The 12,656-nt window shown below is 56.5% G+C and overlaps 1 protein-coding gene across 3 annotated transcripts in view; it reads left to right on the plus strand.

Moving 5' to 3' along the window:
• The window catches only part of GALNT18 (polypeptide N-acetylgalactosaminyltransferase 18), a 337,820-nt gene extending 332,802 nt beyond the window's left edge, over positions 1–5,018 (plus strand). For all 3 annotated transcript variants that reach the window (XM_072794063.1, XM_072794065.1, XM_072794064.1), the window contains one exon: positions 4,595–5,018. In XM_072794063.1, the coding sequence (XP_072650164.1) occupies positions 4,595–4,741 (147 nt within the window). In that variant the 3' untranslated portion in view covers positions 4,742–5,018. The remainder of the gene's footprint in view (positions 1–4,594) is intronic.
• The last annotated feature ends 7,638 nt before the right edge of the window (positions 5,019–12,656 follow it).

A 12,656-nucleotide genomic window follows, 5' to 3' on the forward strand; every position in this document is an offset into this window, starting at 1 on the left:
ACCAGCAGCTCTCCGTCTAGACCGCTACTTTGAGACAGGCATGGAGTGGGAGGAATGGTGTGGGTCTAGCCATGCGTCCTAGTGAGGAAGAGTGAATGGGGTGCCCAGCCTGGTTCTACTGCCTACTGACTATGTGACCCTGGGCCTGTGTCCCGAACTTTCTGGGCCCCTGTCTCCAATTCTGTGAAGTGGGAATAACTGTGATCACCTCTCAGGGCTCTTGTGAGGAGTACGTGAGGTTGGGCTTGTAGGGCCTCTGACGCAGTGTCACCCCTGACTGCGACTGGCTCTATCTCAGAGCCTAGGCTGCAGGCAGAGGGCAGAGGGACAGAGAGAAACAGCACCAGGCTGCTCCCGAGGGTGCGAAGCTCACCAGGAAGGGAGCAAATGGAGGAAAGGAAGGCTCCTTTGCAACTGTGAACAGAATTTGCCCGGAGAGCAGGTAAGAGCCCAGAGTTTATTGCGTGAGACAGGCTGAGGTCCGGAAAGGAAGAAAGGAGGGAGCCAGCACCCGTGGCCGGTACTAGCTCTAGCACCAGAGGCGGCCTGTCTCCTCTTCCCATAGCCCAGATGTGCTCCCCAGACACATTCCAGGGCTGCTCAGTGTGGCCTCCAAGAGGCCTTACTCTTCTGCTCTAGAAGATTCTCCTCACGGAGCCTCTAGGGAGGGAGCTCGCCTGGACCACACACTTCGCCCTCCCTGAAGGTCCAGACACTCACTGAGGCTGCGTCTCCCTCACAGCCCTGCTCTCGGCCTCACTCCATCTCTTCCCATCCTTCCCAGAGGCCACACGAGCTGTTTCTGCCCCAGGGTCACCACATTTCCTGTCTCCGGGGTCCAGAGGGCCAATATGGGGTCTGGGAAATGTCACATTTGAGTCCCTGAAGGAACACTTTACTTCCCAGAGACCTCCCTCTCTCGGGCTTGGCAAGGTGCCCCGTGGAAGGCTTAGAATGTGCCAGAGTGGCAGCAGGAAAGACGAGGCTGTGGCCTTCTCTGTTTGGGATCTGAGCTCAGGGATCCGGGGGTGGCCGAAGCAGCTCGGCCCCTGGCAGGCAAGGCCCAGCTCAGCCCCTGGGGAAGAGCCGAGAAGTCAGTCCTCAGCAGAGCGAATGGCCACTTGGCCTGGCCGCGTCCTGCCCATCATGGGCTTTTTCCAGAGCCGCCATCCGGTGCCTTGAGCACCCTCACATCTGTTTGTTGTTTCTGAGCTAATAAAAAGGTTTCCCATGACTCCTTGTGCTCATCCTCCAGTAATCAGGACAGAAATTAGCATCTGGTCCTAAACCCAGTAGAAGCAGAGGGTGGAGCGGCTCGCCCACGGCCACCGGCTGAGGGGCAGGAAAGAAGCCTCCTGGGTCACACCTGCCCCTTCCCGTCTCACCGCCAGGAAGGCAGGCAGACCTTGAGCACTAGCGAGCACTGTGGCCTGAGCCTACCCCTGGCAACACGGGCTGGGGCACACCGCCGGCTGGCAGGGGTGCTGGAGGGTCAGGGGAGTCTGGCCACACACGGGCCAGAGAAGCAGCAGCGACGCCACCCAACCCAGGTGTGGCTGCAGGTATGCTCAGGCCACAGAAACACAAACCAGAGAAACCTGGGCCTGGCAGAGGGATGGGCTGGCCTTGCTCGGAGTGTCACAAGGGATGTCTCTGGATCCAGAGGTCCAGCTTTTAAGGGACGGGATGGGGACCCACAGCTTGCAAGTGGACAACTTGAAGACGTCACCCCGTCGTCATCCCAGGATCCTGGCGTGGCCACCACAGGTGCCGACTTGTTGGCTATGTTGAGGGAGCCCGTTGTCCGGTGGAAGTGAGGCGGTGGCCCTCTGCTTGGCAGTCAGTTCTGAGTGACACAGAATACCTGGAGGTGGTCCAAAGGAGGGCAGGCCAGGATGGAAGAATCATTCAAGGCTGTTGCACGCAGAACTGGGCCAGTTTAACGTAGAAAAGCATAGAATGTGCGGCACATGGGCCTCACCATCCCCTATTGGGAGGGAAAGGTGGAGGAGAAGCAGGAGATCCCAGTGTGGCAACCTGGGGGACAGTCTGGGACACCTTGCTGGATGCCCCCAAGACAAGGATTTTAGTTCAAGGGGAGGAGAACACTCCCGGGCAGGGCAGCTTGGGAAAGAGAGCGCTGGATCAGGAGGGCTGCGTGTGTCCTCCTGGAGGAAGCCAAGCAGAGCTGGAGGCCCAGGCTGGAGTAGAGGCCATTGAGGCTGCTGGTGAGAGCAGGAGGCTCGACCTTCAGAGTCTCTCCCACGTGGGGACTCCAGGGTCCTCTCGGAGGCCTCGTCGGACGGCCACCTGTTCCTCTGACCCTTAGGGCGTCAGCCCGCCAGTGTCTCTCGGGCCGAGCCCGTGGTCCCCAGATGAGCTCGCTGCTCGGGTATCCCCTTGTTGTCTCCTTGCTCTTGGTGCCATGAGTCACCGCTGGCCTCGAGACGCAGCAGGAGACACCTGCTCTCCTCCCTTGAAGACGCCTAAAGAAATGTGCTGGGTCGTGTCCCACACACTGGAAGTTGGGAATTCCGTTCCTCCACCCCCGACGTACACACAGACATACAGACACAGCCCTGCTCCCCCTAGCCACCCAGCTTCTCATCACCTGCCTCCTTCACCCACTGTTCAAAGTCCCTTCTGAGGGAGCTGTGTTTTAAAAAATTGTTTTAATTGAAGAATAACACATATATACAGAAACATGCACAAATATAAATGTTCAATTCAATGATTTAAAACAAAGCAGGGGCGCCTGGGTGGCTCAGCGGTTGAGTGTCTGCCTTCGGCTCAGGCCCTGATCCCGGGGTCCTGGGATCGAGTCCCACGTCGGGCTCCCCACAGAGAGCCTGCTTCTCCCTCTTCCTGCGTCTCTGCTTCTCTCTGTGTCTCTCGCGAATAAATAAAATCTTAAAAAAGCAAACACCTATGTTACCAGCACCCCAGCAACCCCTCTCTGGCCTCCTGTCCATCATTTTCCCACGCCCGCCTCCCCAAAGATCACCCCCATCCTGGCTCTAACATGGGTCCTATGTTGCCTGTTGGGCAAGCGTATACAGGTGGAATTGTGTATGTGTGGTGTCTGTTAGGTTTATTCATACTGAGCGGAGCTCTAGTTTGTAAATTTTTGATGCTGTACAGTATTCCAGCATGTGAATAACCACAAGTTATTTATGCATTCTACTATGGATGGACTTCTGGGTTTGTTTCCAGGTTGGAACTTTTGCAAATCATGTTTCAGAAAGCACCCAGGTGCTTGTCTTTGGTGCACACATTCCTGCTAGATACACCCCTGGCCGTGGGAATGTTGGGTCTCGGGGATGTGTGTGACCAGCCACAGTAAATCCTGCCAGCTTCTTAGGTCACTGTGAAAACTGAATCTTAATGTTCTCTTGACATATCATTTGTCACCACAGGGACAGTGTCAGCCAATTGGGGATGACCCCTTACAGTAGAAGTTTGCTGTCTCCCTCTCTCCCAGTGTGCTGTTCACTGGGATGGGCATGGGACGTTGCTGGGGGTGGGCTGCTGTCATACGAGGCAGGGCCTCCCTCTCTCTGCTGTCAGGCCTGCTCAGGGCCACTCCAGAGTGAAACACCTGACACTGCCATCCTGTCCTGTGACCCATCCCTTCTCAACCTGTGCGGGTTATGACAGCCAACATTTACTGATCATCTGTTACGTACCAGGCTCTTTGCTGGATGTCGAGGGCACAGAAATTGATAAGGCATAGAACCCTCAGCGTAGAGGAGGGAGAGATGGGTAAGCAAATAATTCCACCAGCACTCAACAGTGCTGAGCTGGAGAAAGCGCAGGGTGGACTGGAGGAGAGGTGGAGGGGATTAGGTGGGAGGTGAGAAGGCTTCTGGAGGAGGTGGAGCAGGAGCAGAGCCTTGAAACATGACTGTGGCTTGGCCTGCTATGGAAGCCTGCGGAAGGACCCCCAACCCAGGACACAGCTTGCTCCATGTCCAGGAACCCTGATATAATGCCAGTAGGTCTAGACAGCTGCAGGGAGTTGGGCATGGCTGCACAGAAGCTGTGGGAGCTGACGGGGGAGGCGAGGCCAGGAAGACCTTGGGGGCTGCGCTTGGACTTGAACTCTGTCCTCCAGGCCAAATGCACATTTTAGAGAGATGGCTCTTCCCTGCCTCGGGAAGTCAGAGGGGGGTCAGCTAGGAGGCTGGTCCAGGTGAGAGAAGACAGTGCCTGAAACTGGGCAGGTGTGATGGGAGCAACAAGGACCCCAGCCCATGGTTCTGGGGAACAGGGCCTGGCCCCCAGGGTAGGAGCTGTAGGAATAAAGCAGCACACCACACCCCAGCCAAGTACATGGAAGTTGGGCTAACAAAGATCTAGGGCCCTGCGAAGAAAACGGAGGCGCACGTTCAGTCTTAGGGAAGAGACCGGCACATCACAGATGGGGAGCCTGAGGCTACATGGGAATGGTGGGCCCCACTCCCCCCGGAGCCTCTCTGCTTCCCAGGCATCCAGACACACCGATGATTCTAGCCCCTACTAGCACCTCGGCCCCGCACCCCCCCGCCCCACGTTACCTCTCTGCCCTGACTCCACTCTCCGCCCCGGCTCCTAGGGAGGCCCCATCCAGAACCGCAAGTCCAAGCGCTGCCTGGAGCTGCAGGAGAACAGCGACTCGGAGTTTGGCTTCCAGCTGGTGTTGCAGAGGTGCTCGGGCCAGCACTGGAGCATCACCAACGTCCTGAGGAGCCTGGCGTCCTGACCCTGCCGGGAGCCGCCCCTGCCCGTCCCTTTGCTACTGTGTAGCACCTGCTGCCTGCTGTCCGTGTGGGGTTGTTTGGAGTCTGGGGGAACCGGGTTAGTGGGACCCCCCCCCCAAAAAAAAGAGCTTTTTATTTCCTATGTGATTTTCATGGAGTTTATAGAAGGGTGCCGAATGGTGGGTGATGGTATAATATCATAAACTATTTTGCAACTGTAAATAGGGGACAAATGGAAAATATTTATAACTGACAATAAAATACTATTGATTAAGAAAAGGGGTTTTGTGGTCATTTGGTGCTCAGTGCAGATTCCTGCCCGCTTCCTCTGAACTTGGAATTCTTGTGGCCAGAGATGGGTCCCTGTGTCCTCATCCTGGAGAAAGGAGGCTTGAAGCCCCTGCCAACAGTGGGAGCCCGTGCAAACTGCCAGCTTTCTTCGTTAGGCCCCGGGAGGGGGGGCCAGAAAGGCACTGTGCCCTCACGGTCACCTCCACGGAGCAGGTTCCTTCTGCCTCCACCACAGCAGATGCGTCCTCTGGAGAAAGCAGCGTTGCTCACTGGCCACTGGAGCCTCAGCTGCGGGGCTCCGGGCTCCGGGCTCCACTGCCCTCCCCTGATGTCACCTCCCTCACCTCCCAAAGCCCTCAGCAGTGACCCTTGCCTCCAAACGCCCCCATCCAGTCGCTCCTTCTGTGAGTCACAGTGTACTTGTTTCCTGGGGCTGTCATGACAAAGTGTCACAGGCTGGGTGGCTTAGGCAGCAGAGATTCGTTCTGTCCTGATTCTGGAGGCTGGGAGTCCAGATGCAAGGTATGGGCAGAGTCGGGTCCTTCCGAGGGCCGTGAGGGAGGATCTGTGTGAATCCCTCTCCTAGCCTCTGGTAGCCTCCAACGTGCCTCGGCTCGAGGTGGCCGTGTGCCTCGTGTGTCTCCTTGTCATCCTCCCTCTGTGTGGATCTGGCTCCCGGTCCACATTCCCTGCTTGTATAAGGACACCTTATATTAGGCCCCACCATGGTGACCTCATTTGAACTCTGTAGAGACGGTATTTCCAAATCAGGTCACGTAGTGAGGTGCTGAGCAGCGAGGACTTCTTATCTTTTGGGGGATGCGGTTGCACCCATAACACAGGGCTTGTTCCGTTTGGGCTCCACGTCACCCCTCTGGGCCCAGCCTTGGGGGACCAAAGGCCCTCAGGGTAGGACTGTGTTCCTTGGAGCCTGTTCCCCAGTCCTCTGTCCCTCCAATAGCTTCTAGCTGAATGGTTTTTGTCCCAGTCCAAGGAGGCCTCCTCAGGTTGGAGGCTCCTGTTTTTAGCTTGAAGGACACCCCCAGCACCGCCCCCAGCACTCCCTCCAACCCTCTGGCTCATAGCAGACCAATAGTGAGTGACAGGCTGCAAGACTCGGGGGGGGGGGGCAGATTTTGGCCCCATTCACCCCCTCACGTTCTCTGGGTCGCAGGGGCCTCCAGCCCCAGCACCTGCCCATCTGGGATCAGTACTCTATAGCTGGACATTGAGTGAACATAGAGAAACCCCCTGTGCCTGTGGGACCCCCGGGGGGAGAGGGTCCTCCTGTCTGGGCCACCTGGCACACCGAGAACGCCATCTAGCAAAGGCTTCACCCTGGAGGGGCCACTGGGGCTTCCCAGGCCACCACCATAGCCTCCCCTTTAGGCTTCCATCTAACTCCCACCACAGAACAGAGAGGATGCCCAGACATTGGCCAGACAGCCCGCACCCCACAGCCCCCACCCGGGAGGTGGACACGGGAAGCAGGACCCTCAAAGGGAGTCGTAGGCACCCCGTCTGGCACGCTCACTTCCCCCACACTCACTCCCCCACCCCATTCCAACAAACGCCTCCCCGGAGCTGCAACCCACCCATGCTTCTGAGGTCACCTCTGTGCTAGTCTCACCTCCCCACCGCCTTCTTCGCCTCTCCACACCACTGCCTGTGCTTCACGCCCACCCCCACGCACTGCCTACCAGGGGCCCCTACGTCTGATCCCCAGCTCTCAAGCCCCACCTGACACTCCTGAACCAGAAACGCGGGTTAACAAGTGGTCGGGGTAACTCTGATTCCCTGCTGAAGGCTGAAGCCCCTGCCTGGCACCAGGCTGGATCAGTTGCCACATGCCCAACCTCCTGCACCCACCCAGGCCTCCTGCTCCACACACGGTGGCCTCTACTTCACGCCTCAACACCCTGCGTCTGAACACCCCGCGTCCCCAGCCTCATCCATCACACACTCTCCTACACGCGGTGGCCTCCACTTTGTGCATCCCAACACCCGTGTCCATCCCCCACAGCTCTCCGCTGCCTGCACCCTGTCCCTGCTGTAGGGCAGAAGGACCAAGAGTGTGGACTCTGAGTCACACAGCCCCAGTTACTGGCTGGACCATCCTGGGCAGCTGCTTAACCTCTCCCAGGCTCTGTGTCCTCTCCTTAAAAACTAGGACTATCGGGGCATCCTGGTGGCTCAGTGGGTGAGCGTCTGCCTTGGGCTCAGGTTGTGATCCTACATCATGGGATGGGGTCCTACATCGGGCTCCCCACAGGGAGCCTGCTTCCCCCTCTTCCTGTGTCTCTGCCTCTCTCTCTGTCTCTCATGAATAAATAAATAAAATCTTAAAAAAAAAACTAGGAATATCTTTTATGGGATTGTTGTGAAAATTCAATAAGTAAATGTATGTAAAACAGTGATGGGGACATAATAAATACTCTAAGGTCTTAGCTGTTAGTACTTTATCTACTGACATCCCAACACCCAGGTGCTCTCACCGATACCCACACCCGTGTGCCAATCTATGCCCACACTTGGCCACACCTGTCAACATCCATGGCCCACCCAACCGGTGCCAGCACCTACCCTGTCTGTATCACCTGCCCAGAGGCACTTGTCCTGAAACTCATCGCTACCTAAACCCATACTTTTCCAAACCCCACACATCCTTGTTCTCCTCTCAAAGGCACCTTGCCCTCGACCTCTCCCAGTGTCTACACTCTGAGAAGCAAACCCCAGGATTGCGCTCTTTGAGCTAATCGGGGGGGGGGGGGCAGTTAAAAGGGGGGCTCTGGGGGCAGCTCCTTCGACACCAACTCGCCATTTCCCTGAGCCCAGATATCCAGGCCCTGGCGAGAGAATTGGCTGAGATGATCCCTGAGGGCCCTGGCCTCCTAAGAGTGGGGACCACATGGCCAGTCCAGGCTCAGTTACATCCCAGAGAGATAAAGGTGAGACATCCAAGGTGCGACTCCAAGGCTCATGTGTCCAAAGCAGAGGGGCTGGGTGAGTGTGGGGCAGAGGCAGGAGGAGAGCGCACAGACGGAGGAGGCCGGGGGCTCTCAGCCACATCCAGCCTCGAGCCACCCCAGCCTCACCCCACTGCTTCTACAAGCTGATTAGCAGCTGTTTGGGGGCTCGCTGAACACCCCGGAGTGAGATCATTATTTTTCTTAATGATTTGCACATTAAACAACTTGCTTTCCCGTTTTCACTGCCTTCCCTGACACACGTAGCCGGTGCCTAAGAGCCCCTGGACAGGCAGCCGTGCCGCGTGCCGGCCCACAGCCTGTGGCCACAGCTCAGCCCCAGCCCTCGCCTGCCCCTGCCCTGGGGCCCATCCGTCCTGCGTAGTGAAGGGAGAAGATGGGCCCCTCACTCCCCACGGCAGAGGCCTTCAGTGACCTCGCCATATGCTGGCTGGCCCCAAAGGTCACCTGCCGGCAGCCGCAGACCTACAGCTCCTGCAGCTTCCTGGGTCCCTGCCGGGGGCCCTTCCCTGGCCATAGGCACGTGCTCAGGCCCGTGCATGGGCAGACGGAAATCCTGAGGGTTTGGGCCTCGGAACAGGCCCCAGTCAATGAGGGATGCACCTCCTCACCTTCAGGGTGACAAATGTGAGGCCTGATCCCCCAGTGTCTCAAGGGGTCCCCCATGGGACTGAGCCCCAGCGGCCCACTTGAATGTCCCCCATACGGACGCTCCTCCCTCCCTGTCTCATGCCCCCGCTCCCTCTCTGTGTGCCACACATGCCCGGTCACCTCCCACAGGCCAGTCCCTAGGTCTGCTCCGGGAGAAGCTGCTCACGGCCGCCCCTGCATAACGGTCCTACACCCATGCCACAGGGCCACCGGACACCAGGACCACCCAAACCCACATCTGTACCCTGACCTCTCCTCCGAGCTCCGGACCCAGTCTCCCACTGCTCACAGGCCCTGGGTATCTGGGTGAGCATCCCTCAGACAATGCAGGGGTGACATGCGGAGAGCCCACCCATCGCTCATCCCCCCTGCCCACTCCAGGGACCACACCACCCTCCACCAGGTGCTCACGCCAGAGACCTCCTTTCGTCCCTAGACCCCAACTCCTCACCCCCCGCATCTTGTCAGTACAGCATTCTGGAGCTGCTTCATCGCTCACCCGGACCCTGCCTCCCCACCTCCAGTCTCCCCCTTCTCCACATCATCAGCCCTCCACACAGCAGTAGTCAGAGCAGCCGTCCTGAAATGCAAGAGGACCCGTTTCTCTTCCACCTTTGGGTCTCACCAAAGATGGTAAATTGAGTCCCTCAGGCACCAGCCTCAGACTTTCCTCCTTCTATGAGTCCAGAAGCTGGGTGTTGGAAGCATCCAGATCAGAAGCCCTAAACCCAGGGGTGGGCTGTGGGCGTGAGAGGGCCTGGCTTCCTGGCTGTCACATGCTCTGGACACCTGGAGCCCCAACCCACCCTCTAGGGATGTTGGTGCCCTGTGCCTTCTTCCCTTTTTATCAAGTTTTGGCGCAGCGGTTTGGCGCCTGCCTTTGGCCCAGGGCGCGATCCTGGAGACCCGGGATCAAATCCCACGTCGGGCTCCCTGCATGGAGCCTGCTTCTCCCTCTGCCTGTGTCTCTGCCTCTCTCTCTGTGTGTGTGTGTGTGTGTCTATCATAAATAAATAAAAAATTTTTTTAAAAGTATCAAGTTTTTCTTGGAGTGGGGGGAATGTCAGTTTTCCAGAGCTTCTATAAGACCACACTGCACTTTGGGGGGCCCAAACAACAGAAATGTGTTGTCCCTCAGTTCTAGAGTCCAGAAGTCGGAGATCAAGGTGTCGGCAGAGTTGGTTCCTCTGTGGCCTATGAGGAAATATCGCATCCAGGCCTCCCTCCTTGGCTTATAAACAGCCTCTTCTCCCTCTGCCATTCTACTGCCTTCCCTCTGTGTGTGTCGCTGTTTCCAAATCTCTTCCTCTTGTAGGAAGAGGTCATATTGGATTAGGGTCCATCCTAATAGACCTCATTTTAATTGCATTCCTTCTGTAAAGATCCTATCTCCAAATAAAGTCACATTCTGTGGGGACTTCCAGGACTTCAACATATGGATTTTGAGGGAAAACAAAACTCAAGCATAACAGGGGAGCAGAAGAGGGGTGGTAAAGGGCAGACTCCAGGCTCCAGGAGGCTGCCTACACTCACACCCACCTTGCCTGGCCAGTCCTGCCTGTTGGGGGCAGCCTGGCTGTCCTGGTCACCCACAGCGTCCTGAGCAGGTGTCAGGGAATTTGTGCATGGGGACCTGAGATGTGTGTCATTGCCCTCTGTGTCCACACCCCTTTTGAGGAAAACTGTCCCAGCCTCAGCCCCAGCTGTGACCCCATTTGTACCATGACCACGCTCTCTCCCTCCACAGGGATTCAAGCTGACCCGAGGGCAGATGTCCATAGGCCGGCCAGTAATCAATGACTTAACACAGAAAGATGAACTGGGTCAATCAAATTCTCCCTGCAAATTTGCACTTAAAACACATGTAAAGAATGAGACAGCAAAGAAGACCCGAAGCCATGGCCACACACAGAGACAAGCCATGAGACAAGCCACACACAGAGACAAGCCAAGCCATCAAGGCCCAGCAAGACCAACCATGCCGCGGCCCTGTGCATGCTGAGGTCACGAGGGGGCCACCATAGCAGAGCCGAGCACAAAACAGAGCTGATGATCAGGGGCAGCAAACCCCCCCTCCCCCCACCGAGGAACCCAGATCACATGTCCATGACACAGATGGAGACCACAGACAGCCATAGCCCTGCCCGCACTTCCTCTTCATCCCAGACCCCACGGGTACACACCCTACTGATTCTTCTCCCGGAGTTGGCTGAGTGCATCTCTGCTCTTTACAACAAACAAGTCTGACCTGAGCAGAATATAAAGACTTTAGACACCAGAACCTACCAGAACCTACACCCTCCCCCATGTGTGAACATATGCACAACAGAGGGACGTGCAACTACCGCCTCCATGTAAACACATGCCCGGCTTACACAGCCACTCACATGCACATGCGTGTGCACACATATGCAGTAGTCACATAGCTAGAGACATAAATACACACTCTGACCCCAAAGAGAAAAGCCATTTCAGCCCCTTCCCCAAAGATCTTTTTTATAACCATCAGGTTGCTGTCACTTAATACCGTTTAACATGGTTCTTGGAAAGCAGAGGAAATCCGAGTTCTTTGGTTCTCACGGAAGAATTCTTGCTCATTCCAGGTAAGAGACACAAGGTAGTTCTGAGGCAAGATGGAGAGACTCTTTGGCCCTCAAAGTCTATGTTTGCTCTCTTTGTGATCACAACAGTCTAAATAAAGCCCAGGAAAGCAAGACCTGGACAGAGTCACCCAAAAATGTATCCTCCCTCCGCCATGCTCCTTCTGCCTTCCCCGCCAAAGAGGACCGAGGGGAAGGCGGTAGATGCCTCAGCCACATCCAGATCCTGACCCCACGAGACCCTCAAGTCCTGCTGCCCGGGCTGCTGGCCTCTACCCATCTCTTTATACCCATAGACAGGAATTTTGGCCTTCCTTGGTGTTTGGCTGACATGATTAGTCAGAAACGGCCTAGGAAGGCATTGGCCCTCATATGAGTAAGTTTTCAAGTTAGTGTAGCCATACGTGGGAGCCAGACTTGAAAGACTGTCGCCACATAACGCCAGTCTCTGTTCAGGTGCCCTTTTGCTCTTCCCAGGGGACGGGGACCCACCTGGTGTGTGGCATGGGACCTCGAGCCCAGAGCCCCCACTCCAGCTTAGTTTCATGCTCCGGTGTCTTGAAATCCTTAATAATTCCTCAATAAGGGGCCCTGCATTTTTATTTTGTACCAGGCCCATCAAATTATACAGCAGATCCAGCCTGTGATACAGCACTTTTTTTGTTTTTTGTTTTTTGTTTTTTGTTTTTTTAGAAAACACCCAGAATCTAGCCGATGACACAGAACCTTCTCTCAGGAGGAGCTGCTCCTGGTGAGAGAAGCAACTGAGGCCAGGTCTAGCCCCTGGGCCGCTCCCTGCCCTTCCCCTCCTCCTCTAGCGGGCAGGTTCCTGCTGCCTCCCTCATCACAGCCCCTAGGGGGCGCTGTGCTCCCTTCGAGCTGGGGAGCTTGGCCCCAGATCCCACCCCTGGTTCCAGGGTGAGACTCCCCAGGATTTCTGGGAGGGATTGGGCCGCTAAAGGGGGCGCCAAGGTCATGATCCCCAAACCAAGAGGCAGCATGCGAGTTCTTGCCCCCCAGTACTTTCTACACCCCTAGGATGCTCTCCTCACACTTTTCCACAGGACTGGTCCATCTTCAGCTCCTGAGGATGGAAATGCAGCTCCTGGGAAAAGCTGACCCCTCCCCCTGCTAGGACAAAAAGGACCCTTCTGTACTCAGTGTATGAGTCAGGACCCTGGCGGAGACCTTGGTGGCAGCCCTCAGGGGTATCTAAAGAGCGTTTAAGGAGAGGGACAACAGTCCTTCAGGGGTGTGGGAGGGGTAGGGGCAGCACCCAAAGACAGGAATAGCAGGATGACTAAAGGGACAAAGAGCAGGTGCTTCCAGGGCCTACCGATGCTGTAGCCATGGAATTGGGCTGCCCAGCAGGACCGGCAGCCATGGCA

Source organism: Canis lupus, chromosome 23 (genome assembly GCF_048164855.1).
Source record: "Canis lupus baileyi chromosome 23, mCanLup2.hap1, whole genome shotgun sequence".
Classification (NCBI taxonomy): Eukaryota; Metazoa; Chordata; class Mammalia; order Carnivora; family Canidae; genus Canis; species Canis lupus.